The 21850-nt window shown below is 42.2% G+C and overlaps 1 protein-coding gene across 4 annotated transcripts in view; it reads left to right on the top strand.

Moving 5' to 3' along the window:
• Positions 1–17221, top strand: part of LOC134213737 (retinaldehyde-binding protein 1-like) — a 40938-nt gene extending 23717 nt beyond the window's left edge. For all 4 annotated transcript variants that reach the window (XM_062693057.1, XM_062693056.1, XM_062693058.1 and 1 more), the window contains exons 3-7: positions 533–627; positions 688–841; positions 910–1214; positions 1292–1442; positions 16998–17221. In XM_062693057.1, coding sequence (XP_062549041.1) covers positions 533–627; positions 688–841; positions 910–1214; positions 1292–1442; positions 16998–17065 — 773 coding nt within the window. In that variant the 3' untranslated portion in view covers positions 17066–17221. The remainder of the gene's footprint in view (positions 1–532; positions 628–687; positions 842–909; positions 1215–1291; positions 1443–16997) is intronic.
• Positions 17222–21850: the final 4629 nt, after the last annotated feature.

Raw genomic sequence — 21850 nt, 5'->3', positions numbered from 1 at the left:
CACGATCTAGATGTGTTCCATAGTCGACTTTCAGCGCATCTTTTTCTGAAACTCTACCTACTCAACAGTTTATTGTTTGAATTCCTCTACGGCGTTAAAACATTAATTTTATTTGTATTTGTATTTGTATTTGTATTTATTTATTCACATTCAACTGACCTTAGTGGTCTTATTGAATAACTTAATACTAAAAAAAAATACATTGGCGCTACAATAATGACATCTTTAAACTACAAGCAATTAATAACATATTGTATCACATCAACCTAACTTATACACAGGCATTCAAATCAAAAAAGTTTCAAGTTTCAATATAATAACTCATAATAAATTATTGAATTTTCGTTTCCATTCAGTGTAGGTAACTACAACTATCGATTCAATTCCGTAATTATTTAAAAATGTTGCGCGTGAAGTTCTTATTTTAAAATTTAGCCCAAATTTATCGTAACAGATAGAAATTGTTACTTGAGTGCAATAAATATGTGTTTTCTGTAACATGACACAACTATTTTTCTTTTCCCTTCATCAGATGATAAAGATATCACGGTTCCTATTGAAGATGATGCATTTCTTAAGAAATTCTTACGACCAAGAAAATATTATCCTGAGAGTGCATATGAATTAGTAAGTTGATGTCAACCTGATTAAATCGCACCTTATTCAACAATCAATCATCTCCATCAGATCAAAAGTTACCACAAAATGAAAGCCAAGAAGGATTTTGTGCTGGATAATATTTCAACCGAAGCCATTCGAATAGCCGTAGAAGAACGAGTAGTGCAACTGCTTCCACATCGCGATTCACAGGGACGAAGAGTGATCTTTTTGGAAATGGGAGGTAATTTCTTATATATCTGTTCTCCATAAAAATATTTTTAAATCGATCATTCATTCTCAAATTTCCAGGCAATTGGAACTGTGCGAAAGTGCCGTATGCAGAATTGATACGGGCGGCCCATGCAGTACTGACCATTGTTTCACTGGAGCCACTAACCCAGCTTAATGGGCTGATCTACATCGTCAACGTCGACAAAATGAAACTGTCGCAGCTCAGACAGTACTCGCCGAAGTTGGTGAAATACAGCCTGGACTATGGTCAGAAGTGCCCACCGTTGCGGGTGAAAGGCATCCATCTCATCAACAATGCAAAGGTTTTCGATTTGATGTTCATGATCTTCAAGCCGTTCGTAGGAAAGAAGTGGAGTCAGAGGGTACGAGGAGAGAATATTCTATTCAAACTTGTACCTATTCGGAATAGATAATGAAGGTTAATGGTTTTTAATTTTAGATATTCTTCCATGGTAGCAACATGGCATCATTGCACAAACATGTCGATCAGAGCTGTCTGCCGACTTGGCTGGAAGGAAGCAGTGAATATCCTCTGCTTGATGGAAAGGTGCTTTTGGAACTTCTCGAGCGTTATCAGGATAAATATGATGGTGAGTTGAAAAGATTTTTTTTTCATTACATTTTGCAACATGAATTTAATTTCTTGTATAGAACTTTAAATGAAGTCTATCCGGAAAATCATAAGAGGAAAATGATTGACGATTTAATAGCCATATTATTCCTCAAGTTTTATTAAATTCAATCATTAACAAGAATTCTGGATTTGAAACAGTTCCTAATGCAGCTTTAACTTTTAATAAGTCTTTGCATGTTAAAAGTTTGTTTTTACAATGATTTAAACAATGACATCGATTTATTAGTGTGGTTCAATAGTACACATATCTCTGATAGCTTATTGTAGAACCTTAATCGTCGGTCTTGGGCGAAGTTTTTCCAGCTTTCCCAGGTCTGATTCCACCACGTGCAGCCAGCGTCTTTATGGCCTTCCACGAAGTCGCATGACCTCTACCCGGTTCTATGTGCCTAACACTTCCTGCGCTGATTGCCCGTTCGTGCAGCTCATCGGTTGAAGCTCTTTTGAAGGAATATTAGTTTTTTTTTCGTAGGATGAGACGAGTCTTATAAAGATGATCGTTCTGCTATTTCGATTGTATAACATTTCGCCGAAAACTATTTCGCGGAATAACATTTGGTGGTTCGTAACTTTTCGCTGTACGACATTTGGTGGTTTGTACCTTTTCGCCGAATAACTTTTGGCGGAATGTACCATTTCGCGGAATATTAATTATTATAGCTTAATATCCATTAAGCACTTCCACAATTATTACCTGCGAAGTTTCGCACGAGATTAACACGTTAAAACTTTTATACCTTAAAAAGTCGAAAAAACATTTTCGATAAATTTCCTAGACCGGGCCAGAAGTTGAACCCAGCCTCCTTCAGTATTGCTTTGCAGCCACGCATCTTTCAGCACGGCTAAGGAAGGCCTCCCAGAATATGTAAAAGTTGTTTTCAAAATATCAATTGTTTCTTACAAATCCTTTATAGCAGATGCACAGACAAACAGACAAAACACTCGTCAAATTTCCATCGTTCACTAATTTACTGGTCGATTCAAATAATCATTAGTTGGTTGTTCGATCACTCGTGGCGCGCGCATCGGATTTGCTTGAGTTTGACGTCTGCTCACTACCGCCACCTGATTCGTGATTTGCCTAACTAACTGGATGTCGTTAGTGTTTGAATGACGATTAATTTGATGAGTTAATGTTCCATGTGTTATGTCTGTTTGTCTGTGGCAGATGGGTCAGATATTATAAAGAGATTATCTCTTTGTTTATCTTGTTACGGATAGGCTTTTTTTTCATGAATAATCCTTTATTTCTTCTTTTAGCCTTTTACCGAAAAGACGTATTTATTTAAATAAGGCATTACATCCTCCTTTTGCCTTGTAGCGGACAGATGCTACCATTCAAAGAAGGCATTACCATTTCCTTCGCCTTATACCGAGCAGATTCGTTCTTTTTAAAAGTCTTATGAACTCCTTTCGCTTTATACCGGGCAGTCGCATCCATACAAACAAAGCATTACAATATCATGTTCAGGTCGGGTACGGGTTTGTGAGATAGAAAAAAACGGGTCCGGGTCGGGTACGGGTTTAAGAAGACACTGAATATTATTTTCAGGGATGGGAAAAATCAAATTTTCAAAAAATCGAGGATGATCAAACTCACCCGCGATCTTACTTTTAAATTATCAAGAGATAAAAACTCGCCAGCGATTAGGAATCGTTTGAAAATCGTATCTTGATTTGAAGCATTTACTATCGTTTGAGTGCAACATGTGAGAAGTTGTCGCCGGCGACAACTCGCCTACTAATTTCACATGAAAAGTTTTCACATGAAAATTGCAATCATTATCGTTTGATAATGATTCAGCACAACACTGATTATTTTATTCAGTTTTGTTAATTGTGAGGTTGATTAGGGCTTACATTTATTTTCGATTTAAAAAAAAAACCGAAAATATCTAGTTTGAATTGTCGGGCAAAACTTTAGTGCGGGTTTAAATAATTAAATTGTGTCGGGTTTGGGTCGAGTACGGGATTACGAATGCAAAAATACTCGGGTGCGGGTCGGGATCGCTATTTCCATTTTTCTCTTGGTTGGTAATAGTTTTCATTAATTTTCCAACTGATTCATTCAAGCCATGCACAAAAACATCTTTTACCAGGGACCGAAATCCGTCCACTTCGTGAGATACTAAATAAATTGAAGGGGGTTTGAGGGAAGTATTTGAACTGTTTTCAGTGGTAGTCTGGTCAATCGATTTGTAACTATTTAAATAATTAGTAAGAAAATAGTTGTATAGGATTATGATCCTATGATTCGAAATTCGTTCACGGTGATTATTGATTTTGTTCGTCCTTTTATCACATTTTTCGTTGTTTTCAATGCAATACAGTGAAGCACATAAAAATAGAAGCCCTCGTGCACCTGTATCAATATCGAACGATCTATTTGCATGCGGTTCGTGAGTCTTTTTCAAATACTAAAGTGCTTTGGAGTACGGATTTCGAAGCACTACGGTAGAAGAATTCGCAAAAGTGTAGAATTAGTTTAATCATGATTCTTATATCGGGAAGTTAACAGAAATGTATACACTGTGTCAAAAAATTGTCCGTACAGCGTATAAGCATATAAAAAATCAGTCATGAAATATTTAAATAATACCTTACCAGAGTTGCTTTAGACTTGATTTACTTGACGTTCGAAGTATTGAAAAGTATGTCTAATAATTTAAAATGATTTACTTTAGTAAGACACAAAACGGACGCCAAATTTTGTTTCGGCTTTTTAGAAAGGGGAAGAGTCGAAGCCTACTAGGCCGAAAGTTGTTTGGCCGAATATACCATTAGGACCTCCTTAGCCGTGCGGTAGCAAGACCATGCTATGGTGCTGGGTTCGATTCCCGGTGCCGGCCTAGGCAATTTTGGGATTGGAAATTGTCTCGACTTCCCTGAGCATAAAAATATCATCGTGTTTGCCTCATGATATACGAATGCAGAAATGGTAGCTTGGCTTAGAAACCTCGCAGTTAATAACTGTGGAAGTGCTTTATGAACACTGAGCTGCAAGGCGGCAATGTCCCAGTGGGGGATGTAATGCCAATGAAGAAGAAATGTTACATCCCTGTAGAATGTGACCAACCTCCCTTGTGCGAAATACCTTGAACGAAGTATAGGATCCTACCGACTGCGCCATGTCGGGGCCGAGCGAATATCCTTAGGACATCCGTCGAATATCTCGATTATCATAGGCTGTGTACTCGCATGAATGCTCTGACAGAACGAGTAGCTCTAGTGATACATAGAGGATGTACCCAATATTCGAATTAGTATCGTCTCGTTCTTTGTTTCGGTTCTGACAATCGAGTTCATATTCGTGTGCTAATGGGCGCCTACTATTCGAAAGCCGTTTGCTTCGATTTAGAAATTCAAATTTCATTCAAATAATCCATGCTTTCATTTCGTATCTCCGATTATTATTTTAACACAATCCGCTACTACCACAGTCTTCTGCATCCTTCAAACTTGGTAGGTGTCATAGCTACACTGACGACATTGTTTGGGAGGCCGGAGATAATAGTGCATTCATTGGTTAACAGAATCCGAGAGATGCCAACCCCGAAAGCGGAGAAGCTGAATACATTAATCGATTTCGGAGTGGCAGTACAGAACGTCTGTGCAACCATCAAGGCTTCAGGTCTTGACGAATACCTTTGCAACGTGGCTTTACTACAAGAGCTGACTGAAAGATTACCTCCCTCTATAAGGCTAAACTGGGCGTATCATCGTCAAACCTTGGGCAACGTTACAATGTCGGAGTTTGGAGATTGGTTGGGGAAGCTAGTGGAAGCAGCCAGCGTTGTAACTATCCCATCCATCGGCGACATGAGATCCGAGCGACGGGGTCGAAGGGAGGATAATTACATCAACATTCACTCGGATGGTAGTACCAACGAAGATTTCGCCAAGAAGAAGGGTTGTATGCCTGGAAGAATGCAGTGGCCTAGAAACATGCGACAAATTTCTTAACTTGAATACTGGGGCGCGTTGGGAAATTGTCAAGGAACAGAAACTCTGTAGAAAGTGCTTACAGAAGCATTTCGGGGCTTGTCATATCAAAACGCCATGCGGAAAGAACGGTTGTTCATTCATGCATAACAAACTGTTACATGACGACAAACGGTATAGCCATTCAACCGCTCCCGAACCGACGGCATCCACCAGTGGGAACGCAACGGTGCAGAGTTGCAATACTCATTCGAATACGACCGGGAAAGTACTTTTTCGATACGCTCCCGTAATCATCTATGGGAAAAGAAAGCCGATAAAAACATTTGCCTTCCTTGATGATGGATCATCGGACACCTTTGTGGAGCGGAGTCTGGTAGAGGAGTTGGGTCTTGTAGGAACCTCACATCCGCTATGCTTGAAATGGACGGGAGGACAGCAAACTAGCGTTGAAGATTTCCGGTGCGCAAGATGCAAGTAAGGTCTACGAACTTCCGAAGGTTCATACCGTAAGAAACCTCTCCCTGCCGAAACAGTCTGTTTCAATTGAGCAATTAAAAGCTAAATATAGCCACTTGAAAGGGTTGCCGTTGGAGTCCTATGATGACGTTTCCCCTAGAATCCTAATCGGAATGGATAACTGCCGCCTAGGTCACTCGTTGAAGAGTACCGAAGGAAATGAAAATGAACCTATCGTGTCAAAGACCCGTATCGGTTGGCTCGTATATGGACCATGCTCCACAACATCCGGGGCAGCTAGCTACAGCGCCTATCATAGTTTCCACATTTGTCCATGTAGTTTGGAGACCGACAAGGACATGAATAGCGCCTTAAAGGAGTACTTCTCAATTGAGTCGTTTGGAATCACCGGATCATCGAAACCGTTAATGACGATGGACGAAGAGCGAGCGATGAGGATTCTTTCCACCGAAACACACCTGAAGGGAGCCCGCTATGAAACTGGACTATTATGGCGATACGATCGTGTGCAATTACCGGATAGTCGAGCAATGGCGGCGAGGCGACTAGCGTGCTTGGAGAAGAGGATGAACAGGGACCCCAAACTAGCAACAGCTATACGTTCTAAAATGTTGGAATACGAAGCGAAGGGGTACATTCGAAAACTTTCAGTAGCGGAGACAGCGAAAAAGTACCCAAATGATTGGTTTCTGCCTATTTTCCCAGTTGTCAATCCCAATAAACCAGGGAAGATACGAATCGTGTTCGATGCCGCTGCGAAGGTGAGCGGCGTGTCGCTGAACTCCGTGCTTCTTACTGGTCCGGATCAATTGGTGTCGTTGCTTGCAGTTCTCTTCAAATTCCGTGAGTTCAGTATCGCCGTGGTAGGGGATATTCGCGAAATGTTCTTCCAGGTGCGGATGAAGATCGAAGACCAGCGAAGTCAGATGATTCTGTGGAGAAGTGAGGCCAACGTTGCAGATCCAGAAGTATACGCAGTGACTGTTATGACATTCGGCGCCGCTTGCTCACCAAGTAGTGCACACTGTGTAAAGAACATAAATGCAGATAGATTCAAAGAGCGGTTCCGCGAGCAGCAGAATGAATTCAGTACGAGCATTATGTAGGTAGATGATATGTTGTCCAGTGTAGAGACCGAAGAAGAAGCCATACAATTGGCCAAGGATGTCCGTTTTGTGCATTCACAAGCAGGCTTTGAAATTCGAAACTGGATTTCGAACTCTAGCAAAGTCACGTCGTCATTGCAGGAAGGCACCGTAACCGAGAAGAACTTGAGCCCATACACGGAGATTGCAACGGAAAAGGTGCTTGGTATGTGGTGGGACACCGTTACCGACTCCTTCACGTTTAGACTATCGCATAAGCATGATGCAGAGCTATTGTCTGGTATCAGGATGCCATCGAAGCGAGAAGTTTTGAGAACGCTGATGTCCATCTACGATCCGATGGGGCTTATTGCTAATTTCCTAATGTACTTGAAAATACTTCAGTAAGAAATTTGGCGATCTGGTTGTTCTTGGGAGTTACCGGGCAAGTTAGCTGAAAAATGGAGAATATGGATAGCGGTACTACCTGATGTACGGAAGGTGAGCGTACCCCGGTGTTATCGTTACATCACGTCTGCTGAAGCCACGAATCTAGTGCAATTGCACGTGTTTTGCGATGCAAGTGAAAACGGGGTCGCTGCCGTAGCTTACTTCAGATTTGAGGAAAATGAAGTGATAGAGTGTGCAGTGGTTGGTTCAAAAACAAAGGTAGCGCCGCTAAAATTCCTCTCGATTCCGCGTCTAGAGTTACAGGCAGCTGTAGTCGGAGCACGGTTGGCAAACAGTATTACAAGTGCACACAGAATAAAAATTTCTCGTCGAATATTCTGGACGGACTCACGTGATGTGGTATGCTGGATACGATCGGATCACCAACGTTCTAGTCAATTTGTTGCGTTCAGAGTGAGCTGCTGGAGACTACCGATTGCGATGAATGGAGATGGATATCCACAAAATCAAACGTGGCTGACGACGGAACGAAATGGCAACGGCTACCAGACCTTCATCCCGGCAGCCGCTGGTTTCGCGGACCAGATTTCCTACAGGAACCAGAAAGCAAATGGCCTGTAGAAAGTGGAAATACGGGAACGACCGCAGAGGAAATTCGTCCAAACGTACTTCATCACAAAATCAGCGAACCGTTAGTGCATTTTGAACGTTTCTCCAAATGGAATCGACTGTTGAGAGCTATTGCATACGTTCACCGATTCATAACGAATCTTAGGAATAAAACCAAGCGCATACCCATCGAACTAGGACCGCTTGTTCAAGAGGAGCTTAATCGTGCTGAACAAAACATCTACCGCCAAGTTCAACAGCAAACTTACCCAGACGAAGTTCAATTGCTGAGAAACGTGGATAAGGTTAAACAGCCCTGGAAATACACAATACAAAAGACCAGCCCGCTTTACAAGCTAAGTCCGACTATCGACGAGCACGGTGTACTGCGAATGCTGGGAAGACTTGAAGCTTGTGAATGGTTGGATGAATCCGTTAAGAAACCAGTACTACTTCCAAAGCGTCATTGCGTAACGGATCTAGTAATCGCCGACTATCACGCCAAATACCTTCATCAGAACCATCAGACAGTGATCAATGAGATCAGATTGAAATACATGATTCCTCGGCTTCGGTCAGAGTACGATCGTGTCCGCAGGAATTGCCAATATTGCAAAATACGTCGAGCGACCTTCCTGCTGCTCGATTAGCGGCATACCAGCGACCGTTTTCATACACTGGTATAGACTACTTCGGACCAATGCTGGTAGTAGTAGGAAGACGAGTAGAGAAACGGTGGGGTGTACTACTCACATGTTTAACGACGAGAGGCATTCACATCGAGCTTGCGCACTCGCTCACAACAGATTCGTGTATTCTTGCTCTAAGAAATTTTGTCGCAAGGAGAGGATCGCCGCTTGAGATCATAAGTGACCGAGGTACGAATTTTGTTAGAGCGTCACGAGAGCTACGAGAAGCTCTGAAGTACATCAGTGAAGAGAAACTAATGGCTACCTTTGTTCGACCGAACACTAAGTGGACATTTAACCCGCCGGCTGCCCCTCACTTCGGTGGTTGTTGGGAGCGTTTAGTGCAAACAGTTAAAAAGATCCTGAAAGAGTTCAACCCTCCGCGGCTACCGACTGACGAGATTCTGCGAACTATGCTCATGGAGATCGAGATGATCATCAACTCTAGGCCCCTCACTCACATACCTTTAGACACCGATACTGACCCTCCTTTAACGCCGAACCACTTCCTACTGGGGTGTTCCAACGGAAATAAGCCCCCGATCGCCTTTAACGACCAGCCTGCAGTTCTGAAACAAACGTGGAAGATGTCTCAGTTGTACGCAGATGAGTTCTGGAAGAAGTGGGTGGCCGAGTATTTGCCAACACTAACCAGAAGGACGAAATGGTTCCAACCAACGAAGCCCATCGAAGAAGGCGAGCTAGCCTTGATTGTGGACAGCAATCTCCCTAGAAACTGTTGGCCAAGACCGACCTCGTGAAAGTAGTCCGCTCTTCCGACGGGCAAGTGCGACGCGTGACAGTACAAACAGAGAACGGTATACTGGAGAGACCAGCGGTCAAAATCGCTATTCTGGACGTTGGTTCAGAAGGAAGTAAGCCGCTTCAACACCAGCGGCGTACTGGGGGGGAGTGTTACATCCCTGCAGAATGTGACCAACCTCCCTTGTGCGAAATACCTTGAACGAAGTATGAAAGCTGTCATCAGTTTCATGCCCATAACGATGATAAAGCGTAAGTTTACGAATAAGTGAAACATAGAGTACGGTGCGATTTTCAAGATTTATTATTTGCCCTTATTACTATTTATTTATTTATCATCAGACTAAGGCCGGAGTGGCCTGTGCTGCACATAAAAGACTTCTCCATTCAGCTCGGTTCATGGCTGCACTTCGCCAACCACGCAGTCTGCGGAGGGTCCGCAAGTCGTCCTCCACCTGATCGATCCACCTTGCCCGCTGTGCACCTCGCCTTCTTGTTCCCGTCGGATCGTTGTCGAGAACCATTTTCACCGGATTACTGTCCGACATTCTGGCTACGTGCCCGGCCCACCGCAGTCTTCCGATTTTCGCGTGAACGATGGATGGTTCTCCCAACAGCTGATGCAACTCGTGGTTCATTCGCCTCCTCCACGTACCGTCCGCCATCTGCAACCCACCATAGATGGTACGCAACACTTTCCTTTTGAAAACTCCCAGTGCGCGTTGGTCCTCCACGAGCATCGTCCAGGTCTCGTGTCCGTAGAGAACTACCGGTCTTATAAGCGTTTTGTAGATAGTCAGTTTGGTACGGCGGCGAACTCTATTCGATCGGAGCGTCTTGCGGAGTCCAAAGTACGTACGATTTCCAGCCACTATGCGTCTCCGAATTTCTCTGCTGGTATCGTTATCGGCGGTCACCAGTGAGCCCAAGTACACGAATTCTTCAACCACCTCGATTTCGTCACCACCGATACAAACTCGTGGTGGGTGGCTCACATTGACCTCTCTTGAGCCTCTTCCTATCATGTACTTCGTCTTCGACGTGTTGATGACTAGTCCAATCCGTTTAGCTTCGCTTTTCAGTCTGATGTAGGCTTCCTCCATCCTCTCAAAGTTACGTGCCATGATATCAATGTCGTCGGCGAAACCAAATAACTGGACGGACTTCGTGAAAATCGTACCACTCGTGTCAATCCCTGCCCTTCGTATTACTCCCTCCAAAGCGATGTTGAATAGCAGACACGAAAGACCATCACCTTGCCGTAACCCTCTACGGGTTTCGAAGGGACTCGAGAATGCCCTGAAACTCGAACTACGCACATCACCCGATCCATCGTCGCCTTGATCAACCGTATCAGGTTTATCCGGAAATCCGTTTTCGTGCATTAGCTGCCATAGCTGGTCCCGATCGATTGTATCATATGCGGCTTTGAAGTCGATAAATAGATGATGTGGCACGTTGTATTCGCGGCATTTCTGCAATACCTGACGTATGGCGAACACCTGGTCTGTGGTAGAGCGTTCACCCATAAATCCCGCCTGGTACTGCCCCACGAACTCTCTTGCAATTGGTGTTAGTCGACGGCATAAAATTTGGGAGAGTACCTTGTAGGCGGCGTTTAGCAATGTGATTGCGCGGTAGTTGCTACAATCCAGCTTATCGCCCTTTTTGTAGATGGGACACACGACACCTTCCATCCACTCCTGCGGCAGAACCTCATCCTCCCAAACTTTGGTAATCACTCAGTGCAGCGCTCTAGCCAGTGCTTCACCACCGTGTTTAAACAGCTCTCCTGGTAGTTGGTCAACTCCAGGGGCTTTGTTGTTTTTCAGCCGACCGATCTCCTCCTGGATTTCCTGGAGATTCGGAGCCGGAAGTCGCATGTCCTGCGCGCGTGCTCCTAGGTTCATTACCATACCGCCACCGTTGTCTGCCATATCGCCATTCAGGTGCTCTTCGTAGTGCTGCCGCCACCTTTGGATCACCTCACGCTCGTTCGTAAGAAGGTTCCCGTTTATGTCCTTACACATATCGGGCTGTGGCACGTGGCCCTTACGTGAACGGTTCCACTTCTCATAGAACTTTCGTGCGTTATTAGCGCGGTACAGTTCCTCCGTCTCTTCACGGTCTCGATCTTCCTGCTGGCGCTTTTCCCTCCGGAAAATCGAGTTTTGTCTGTTCCGCGCCCGTTTGTATCGTGCCTCGTTCGCCCTCGTGCGGTGTTGCAGCAATCTCGCCCATGCTGCATTATTCTTCTCAACTAACTGCTTTCATTCGCCGTCATACCAGTCGTTTCTCTGATCCGGAGCCACCGTGCCTAGTGCAGCGGTTGCGGTGCTTCCAATGGCGGATCGAATATCTCTCCAGCCATCTTCAAGAGATGCTGCGCCTAGCTGCTCTTCCGTTGGGAGTGCCACTTCCAGCTGCTGCGCGTAGTCTTGGGCTAGTCTACCGTCTTGTAGCCGCCCAATGTTAAGCCGCGGCGGACGACTCCGACGCGTGTTGATCACCGTCGAGAGTTTTGAGCGCAGACATACTGCGACGAGGTAGTGGTCGGATTCAATATTCGCGTACGTGCGTACGTTCGTGATGTCGGAGAAGAATTTACCGCCGATTAGAACGTGGTCGATTTGGTTTTCCGTTACTTGATTAGGTGATTTCCATGTGGCCTTGTGGATATTCTTACGGGGAAGAAAGTGCTTCGGACTACCATTCCGCGGGAGGCTGCAAAGTTTATGCATCGTTGGCCGTTGTCGTTCGATACGGTATGCAGACTATCCGGTCCGATGACCGATCTATACATTTCCTCCCTTCCTACCTGAGCGTTCATGTCACCGATGACGATTTTGACGTCCCGCAGTGGGCATTCATCATATGTCTGCTCCAGCTGTGCATAGAACGCTTCTTTCTCGTCGTCGGGCAGTGCACTTTGATGATGATATAGCTAAAGACGGCCTTTTATCCTCAGCTTGCACATCCTTGCGTTGATTGGCTGCCACCCAATCACGCGTTGGCGCATCTTTCCCAGCACTATGAAGCCGGTTCCCAGCTCGTTGGTGGTGCCACAGCTTTGGTAGAAGGTAGCCGCTCGATGCCCGCTTTTCCACACTTTCTGTCCTGTCCAGCAGATTTCCTGCAGCGCTACGACATCGAAGTTGCGGGGATGTAATTCATCGTAGATTATCCTATCGCAACCTGCAAAGCCTAGCGACTTGCAGTTCCATGTTCCAAGCTTCCAATCGTGATCCTTTATTCGTCGCCTAAGTCGTTGCCGATTGTATCGAGTCGTATTATCTTCTATGTCGTTCGTAATAGTTGTTTTTAAAGGCGGCTTATTGGGCCTGCGCAAACCTCCTGTCTCGTCGGAGGGCCGTCGTGTCAGGGCTGTTTAGCGTCCCACCTAACACCAGGACTTGGGCTTGTGCGCTTTGAGCGGCACACGGTCGCTTTGGCGGAGCCTACTTGCGGATACATGCAGCTTTTTATAGAGGTTTAACAGGGCCCACTGTCAAACCCCACCACATCCTAGGCAGGCGCCACAACTCGCAGATGGCCTGGGGAGGGATCGTCAAGCCCTTGGACATAGTCCCTGCTGCCCCCAACTATACATCATTATTACTATACATCATGCTATTTTCTATACCTAAATCTAGTTAAAACTTAAAATCTACCTTAACTGAATTATATACTAGAGGATTCTAACTAGAATTAGTCACAAATACAGGTAAATCTGTTTATAAATTTGTAGTGCATATGCGATGTGAAATTCTAACCTGCTTCCTTTAGGCAGACCCACCCCGCAGAACGAGTAACCAAGAATATTGTTATTGCAGCAAGTAATACTAAACGTGAGTAAATAATTATAAGTTGTTAGAACTATTGAACCTATATACTGCACAATGAAATCGTCTAAACCTAAATCAAAATCTAAAATACTTAAACTAAAATTAGCATAGATCTAATGTATTCTATTGAATTTGTCATTAAAGGAATTTTTTAACCCTTTCGTCACCGGGTTACCAAATCGGAAATAAACAGTTTTGATTGCAATCGCAACAAGAAACATTGAGCCAAACAGATCATTAGGCCAAAAGTCATTTGGCCGAATAGGACATTTGGCTGAATAGGACATTTGGCCGAATGGGACATTTGACCGAATATACTTCCCACTCTTCATTTCTCACAGACGTCTCACTTCTCACTTCGTACTACTTATTTTTCACAGTGAGAAGTGAGACGTCTCACTTGTCACACCTCATTTCTCACTTTTCAAATGACCTATTCGGCCCAATGTCCTGCTCGGCCAAATGCCTTATTTAGTCAAATGTCCTATTTAGGGAAATAACCTATTCGGCCAAATGTCTTTTTCGGCCAAATGTCCTTTTCGGCCAAATGTCCTATTCAGCCAAATTTCCTATTCGGTCATATATCCCATTCATCCCAATGTCCCATAAGGCCAAATGTTCCATTCGACCAAATGTTCCATTCGGCCAAACGTTTTATTCAGTCAAATGTATTGCTCGGCCAAATGTCCTATACGTTCTGAACATTTTTTAATTTGAGAGGGTTCGAAAATAAATTTCTTCTAAAAATTTTGTCTCTAGGGGGGGTTCTATGTCCAAAACCACCCCCGTGTCTATGCCACTGCGCTTAATGAAAAGGTTTGACTGTTTATTTGTTGAATTCAACGCTGAATAGACATAAGCATTGGCCGTTAGTGCTAAGCGTTACGAACCCTTCCCCAGCGGGCCTGGGTTAAATCCCAGTCGGCACCGTTGGCATTTTCTAAGATGAAAATATCACGCCTTTCCTTGGATAGGAAGTAAAGCCGTAGGTCTCGGTCCATGTGTTGATGGGTACGATATGTAGGGCCCAGATGAAGCCGTCTTCCTGGCATCGTCGTTGTTTGTCTTCGGAAGAAAATAGGCCAACGGATAATTAAAGCAGTACAAAAAGAAAACATAAGGAAACATCGTGTTTGGGAATGTGAATGCGAATGTGATGTCTGTTCTGATCTATTGAATAATTGAGTTGACCCAGCAGACGATGTCCTGAATAGTAGGTGAAAATGCGCTTTTTGAACTGGCCATGCAAAATTTACATATGAATTTTAAATTTGTTTTTTTTTGAGATTTTCTCAAATGTCTTCTCAATTTCGTAATTGTTACATGATCGTATAAATCCGTCGGAAACTATAACGAACCCATCTGCTGAAGGAATAAAGAACATCCATTCAGCCGTTTCCGAGTTATGCGGATACGAACACGGACCATTTCATTTTTATTTTGTTTGAATGCATTTAGATCACTTATTAGTTTTACACTAATTCAAACATGCTCTATCGATTTTTCCTCTACCACTTCCCCCAGTGTACCTTACATAAGAAGAAGAAGAAGAAGAAGAAGAAGAAGAAGAAGCAGGAGAAACAGAAAAAGAAGATTGAATAGAAGAGTAGGAGGAGAAGTAGAAGAAAAGATGTTTTATAGATGGTTTTATATCTGAGCCATCACCCAAACTTAGCCCAAACTGTCGAAAGATGTTTAAAAAAACGACTTCGGAAAATTTGGAAATGATATATTTTTTGTATGGAGAAACAGATCAATAGAAATCAGGAACATTGTCTTCGATCAGAGGTCGTACAAACTGAACCAGTGGAGAAGTGGACCATTGGAGAATTTTTCGTTCACAAAACGTTTCCTCCTTACCGGGCAGGAATCGAACCCACACTCCATAGCACATGCACATTGACGGTGCTATCCGCATGGCCACGATGCCAACAAATCTCGCTTAACTTTTCAAAAGGACCTAAGTAACATTTTTTTCATGAATCAATTTGTATAGCGCAATCAACAGAAAAATGAAAGCTATTGATTGCTGTATTCAAATTAAATCATGAAAAAAATGTTACTTAGGTCCTTTTGAAAAGTTAAGCGAGAAATCATCAATTATCGTACTTGTAATATTATAGATAGACACTGCCCGCTCGTGTTGCTCATTGGTTATTAACCCTTACTCTCCTGGGATGAATCATGATTGCCCCCTGATAGCTCGTTCGCATCATTGAACTGCTATAGGTTTTATGTACTATCCATCAAAGAATAATTATCTGCTTCAAGGTTAAACAATTAAAAGAACATGCTTCTGATTTTTCTGTTTCTCTGACTTTGAACTAGGAAATTACTTTTCGTTTTAATCCCTCTATTCATATAAGAGTATGTATTAACGGATTTGCTTATCATGTATTACTCAAACTTGTAAGGTCGATGAAAATATTCCAAGTGGAAGACCTAAAACTTTTCTCATGCTTTGATTTTGGAATTAAAAGGAAAGAACATAACATTTTGTATTTTAGTATTTCTCCCTCAAATACTCAAAAATTCGCTAATAAGTTTTGATTCATTTCACATAAAATAATAGCATATCTTCTTGCTGACAACAAAAACTTTCCATTAGAACTGTGAAGCGTGTAAGTGCAAGCGCAAGATTGTTGAGAGTTAGATGCATGATAATTGTCATATCTCGTCATAGGGTGATTATACAATTAATCCTGTGGTGAATTTCTAACTCATCAAATGTTTATCTACTTCCATTTCCAAAAGCCCAAATCTTGGTTCAGTTCTGAAATTTAGGTCGATTTTATATTGCGAATTTTGCGCCGTCTTAGACTCCCGTTCAAAAAATATTGTCCCACCAAAATATGTTCCACCAGTTTCTCCATATATGGATGACGTCAACTTCAAGAAAAGCCTTTTTGGGTTTTGACGAACGGTGACGACGTCGTGAACATTTTGTATGGGATTTTTTTACACGGCCGTGTAAAAAAAACGTGTAAAAACAGAATCGGGAGTATATAGCTCAAATAAGCAAATTGTCTGCCGTTGTTTCCATCCTAAGCGCGTTACGATTTTCGTGGAAAAAGCACGTGGTTTCCAAGATGGATGATTTGTGGTTTTGTTGAATAATCACCATAAGACGAGTTAGTACTATCTCATATAATTCCACCATTTGATTGCAATTTTACAGTTACGTGTTTCGTTCTTTAACAGTATAAGGTCGTCCTTAGTGTTCAATACTTGAACAAGCACAAGAAACTGAATACTACCTCACTGTTGAGGTTGATTAATGTATCTGTAGAATGACAATCACGTGGGGGACAAGTGAAGGCAATCCACTAAAAAGCACTTAATCATAATCAATAACCTTGCTACGATACGAAAATGATTAAATAATAATTAAGGGCTCGATAATAAAGTAATAATAATGATATTAATAAAAATAAGCTTTCTGAAACCTAGCAGAAGCTGAAGATGGTTTAATATTTATCTCATATAATGTTCTAAATTTCACATTTATAATTTCATTGCTTACGATCTTGAATGTAAACTCTTTAGTTGTTCTGCAATTTGAAGAAAGCAAAGGGAAACCCGTTGAATGAATGACGAAATGTTTATACCGTGAAGTTATTGAATAAAAAACTATTTTGTTTTTTCGTAACATTTTGCAAATATTCTTCATATTCACATATTTTTTCAGCACTGAACTCGTATGGATACCTACAAAAAGCTAAGGAGGACAAAGAAGAGCCCGTTGTAGAAAACTGAAATGCAAAATTATGTTCCAAGTTGTGAATCCATGGAAGGTAATGTGATATGCCACTTTTGAATTTTTTAGGATAAGATCCAAGACTGTCTCGTCAAGAAATGTTTGGCAAAAAAACATATTTCCGGTTGTAGAATAAAAGATTTTTCCATGCAAAACATTATTTTCATTATGTATATCACTATCCACAGTTTTATAATGTTATAGATATGAAGCATTTAACGTGCATGCAGTGTTATGTGGAACGATGCAAAGGAACGATCCCACCAAGTTAGGCATCTTTAAATAAAGGTAGTATGCAATTTTTATGAAAAAAACGGAAAGGTCGGTTCAACTGTTTCAGTGTTCTCATATATTTTATAAAAGGAAAGGTCACCTCCTAAAGGTTTTCGTAAGGGTCATCATAGGATTGGTAGGCAATAGATTTCAAGTGAAACATATTTTTGCGTTAAAATGGATATTTTTCATGCTGTGCGTTCACTGGAAGCACCTCACATGTTTTTGGAGTGGCCCACATTGGGCGGAAATTATTTCATGGGCTACACAATATCATTCAATGGGAACCTTTTTTTTATTTGTCAGGTGAAGGCCAGAGTGGCTTGTGCAGTGCATAGAAGTCTTCACCATTCAACTCGATCTATGGCTACACGTCGCCTATCACGCAGTCTGCGGAGGGTCCGCAAATCGTCCTCCACCTCCACCTTGCTCGCTGTGCACCTCGCATTTTTGTTCCCGTCGGATCGTTGTAGAGAACCATTTTCACCGGTTTACTGTCCGACATTCTGGATACGTGCCCGGTCCACCTCAGTCCGATTTTTGCGGTGTTGGTTGGTTCTCCCAACAGCTAAGGCAACTCGTGGTTCATTCGCCTCCTCCATGTACCAACCCACCACCATAGATGGTACGCAGCACTTTCCTTTCGAAAACTCCCAGTGCGCGTTAGTCCTCCATGAGCATCATCCAGGTCTCGTGTCCGTAGAGAACTATCAGTAGATGTTAGTTTGGTACGGCGGCGAACTCTATTCAATCGGAGCGTTTTGCGAAGTCCAAAGTACGTATGATTTCTACCATGACGCGTTTCCGAATTTCTCTGCAGGTATCGTTTGAGGTTTTGGCTTTCAGTCTTTTGGGATCAAAAACGGGGTTTTATGTTTTCATCCGACGTTTCGGACACATGTATTGTGCCTTTTTCAAGGAGTCTGTGGACAATGAATGTGTTTATGTTTTTATGCTTAGTGTACTTACTAACTATGATCCGTTTTATTGTCACATTAGCCCTCAGCATAGGACCTATTTGTCACCACAATTCGCTACAACGAGAAAAACAACGTTATCCGGAGCACTCACGGTGTAGGCGGTCATTTTTGGATCAATTAAACTTACTTTGCCCTGTCTTGTGTGAGGTAGGGCGGAAATTTGAATTGACCCGGCTCGCAGAAACTTTTTGGTGCACTTTTCTGTTTGGCGCCACTTTTACTCTGGTTGTGTCGGATTGTGTTGTGATGGCTGTCCTATCTGTTGATCGGCTCTACTACATCTATTGTTTTTCAATGTATGTAGTATGCCGGCGTACGTACTGCTCAAATTGTCTGTGTCTGTACGTTTATTGACTGTGTGTTGTGTGTTTACAATGTGACAAGTTTCGAGAATGTGTAAATTTTGTTTCTTAAAACTAGAGTCTAATATTTGTGTGCGGTCGAATGCAAAGACGTGTAGGTTGACGATGGAGTGATCGAGTAGCGCTGTTCGTTCCCGAAGGATAGCTATCTCTTGATCCTCCGCAGTTTTGCCTTGATCCCACAAGCTTTGCAGTCTGTTGGAACATGAGCGGTGGCTGGAAATCCTCATTTTCAGTTTGTTTGACGTCATACCTACGTAGCACGCTAGACAACTTTCGGGGGGGGGGGGGGCTGGATGGCTTCGATCGTCCGTTAAACTGACGCAGTCGATTGTACGACAATTCCCCGAAAACCAATTCCCCGAATGCAATTTCCCCGAATGTAATTTCCCCGAATGTAACAATTCCCCGAATGCAATTTCCCCGAATGTAACAATTCCCCGAATGTAACATTTCGAATGGAACAATTCCCCGAAAATAAAATACCTGCAAACACATCTTCGCAATCGACTGTATGCGTCCGTAAAAGCAGTGTTTAAAGATACATTCAAGAGTGTCTTATTGGAAATTATCAGCTGAATAGCCTTTGGTAGTGTTTGTAGTTCTTGATCCTCCAAGATGTGTTGCTGAATTATAAAGATATCAGAGTACAGTGTTCTCTAAGGTAGTTTTTTTTCCTAAAATAGTATAAAACTGCAATTCTGATTGAAAGCCTTTCGGTAAATATTTTTCCTATCTTCGGAATCATACTCCTGTCTTGCATATACCTTCTTCAAATATATAAGGCAATGGTGGATGTGAATCCTTGTAAACAAAAATAATGCGTTTGCCCGGAAAGAGGCAATGGTGAATGTGATTCCTTCTTTAAAAAGAATGCATCTGCTCGGAACAATGCAGTGGTAAATGTGTCCCTTCTTCAGTGGGTGTTGCACCAGATAATGAATGTTATTATTCGTTCTTTTATAACCTGTATCTGTCATGATTATGGGGGATAATGGGGGATGTGATGCATTCTTTAAAAGAAGGCAGTTTTACAAAGTAAGAAAACGGTAGATGTGTTCCTTCAAAAATAGACGTTAGCTAGAAATAATGCAAAGATGAATGAATTGAGAATGAGAATAAGGACTAATCTGATCTCTTATTTTGATGCAGGCGAATTTGGCCATAATAAGGGAAAAAATATACACACCAAAAAATTATTAATGTTACAAGTGACGTAATGGAACAAACTGACACAATACCGCAAGATGTAATATGAATTGAGATGTATTTTTTAGTCATTTTGGATGCACACAAAAGTTTCAGTACAATCGCCACAGTTTTAATCAAAAACAAACTGAAATTTACATCCATCGAACCCAAAGCACAGCAACCGGTGCGATGAACGTATGAAACGACAACACACGCACCCAACAGCCAAGCAGCCGACAGGTTGATGCAATGAACAGAGCATGCGCAGAAGAATGTAGAACTTGTTTCACTTTGAACTCTGCTACCTCATGAAGCGGTGCTGGCTGTGTGGTAGCGTGAGTGGCACTCACGCAGTGAACCAATGTTCGATTCCTGTCTGGTACTTTATCATTTTTGTTAATATAATACAGCCAAGTAAATTTAAAAGTGAACTTAGTTTCACATTTATCATAACACAATTTCGCATCCATAATGATGCTCGTGGGTGTCGGTCTCGAAGCATCTAAAGTTACATGGCTTTTTCGAAGTGTGTATAAGATTCCTTATTACGCAATATGTAGGGTAAAGTGCCCAATAGTGGACCCTCAACCAATAGTGGACCCTCCAGCCATTTTTGCATTATTACAGCACAATGTCAACATTTCGCTATGAAATTCCATCTGGAGAACCTACCTTACAGTCCTATGATTTGATTCCATTCATTGGAAATGCTACGGAAAGTAAAAATTAGATGATTTTTTACAATTCTATAAAAATAAACACGAGAGTGTCCATTATAGGAATATTTTGGGGGTCCATAATAAGGAAGAAGAACGTCCTGAAACGGAACATAAAAATCAAATTGAAGTGTCGACTATAGGGAAGCAATTTCCTATTATGGACCCCAGGGGTTTAATAATAGGGCGAATTCAGTCAGACTTTGAAATGTTAATTTCAACGAATAACGCCGAGTATTTGAGTGTTTTATGTATGTATCGTGAAGAAGAGATGCAGAGTTTGATATTAGATATCACGCAAAATTAATATTTTGAAAATTTCCACTCCTTATGCCAGGAAGAGTAAAATTTCGCTACTAGGGGTCCACTATTGGGCATTGTACCCTATTAAATGTATTATTTTTCACTGAAAACATTTTGCCGAATCCAATTTTCTCAACATGGCATTAGGCGGTCTGTAACTTTCGCGGTGTGACTTTTGATGGATTCTACCTTTTCAGAATGACCTTTGGAAGAATGCCGTTTTTTCAGAATGTTATATTAAACAAATAAGCATTTTCTTAGATAAGTGTGGTGTAATATAACAGCAGTTTTGAAACATATAATTGCTTCATATCAATCATTTATTATACCTGGCAAGCGTGATACTTGCTTAGTAAACGAATTATTTCCTCTTTTTGCTATATTGCGGACAGAATTTCTGTCTCGAGAGACCTTAATTTAAAGAAGGCATTATCTCCTCCACTCTCATTACACCGGACAGACGCGATCATTTAAAGAAGGCGTTGTTTCATTCTTTCACTTTATTTCAGACAAACGAGTTCATTTAAAGAAGGGACTATCTATCCTCTTTGCCTTCTCTTCTTCATTGGCATTACATCCCCACACTGGAACATTGCCGCCTCGCAGCTTAGTGTTCATTAAGCACTTCCGCAGTTATTAACTGCGAGGTTTCTAAGCCAGGATACCATTTCTGCATTCGTATATCATGAGGCTAACACGATGATACTTGTATGCCCAGGGTAGTCGAGACAATTTCCAATCCGAAAATTGCCTAGACCGGGCACCGGGAATCGAACCCAGCCACCCTCAGCATGGTCTTGCTTTGTAGCCGCGCATCTTACCGCACGGCTAAGGAGGGCCCCCCTCTTTGCCTTATACCGGGCAAATGTGTTCATTTGAGGAAGACATTATCACTTTCTTTCCCCTAATACCGAGCGATGCTATCATCTGAAGAAGGAATTATCTCCTACTGTCATCTT

This window comes from Armigeres subalbatus, chromosome 2 (genome assembly GCF_024139115.2).
Source record: "Armigeres subalbatus isolate Guangzhou_Male chromosome 2, GZ_Asu_2, whole genome shotgun sequence".
Lineage (NCBI taxonomy): Eukaryota > Metazoa > Arthropoda > Insecta > Diptera > Culicidae > Armigeres > Armigeres subalbatus.
The sequence above is the reverse complement of the archived record's forward strand: the minus strand, read 5'-3'. Positions and strand labels throughout refer to the sequence as shown.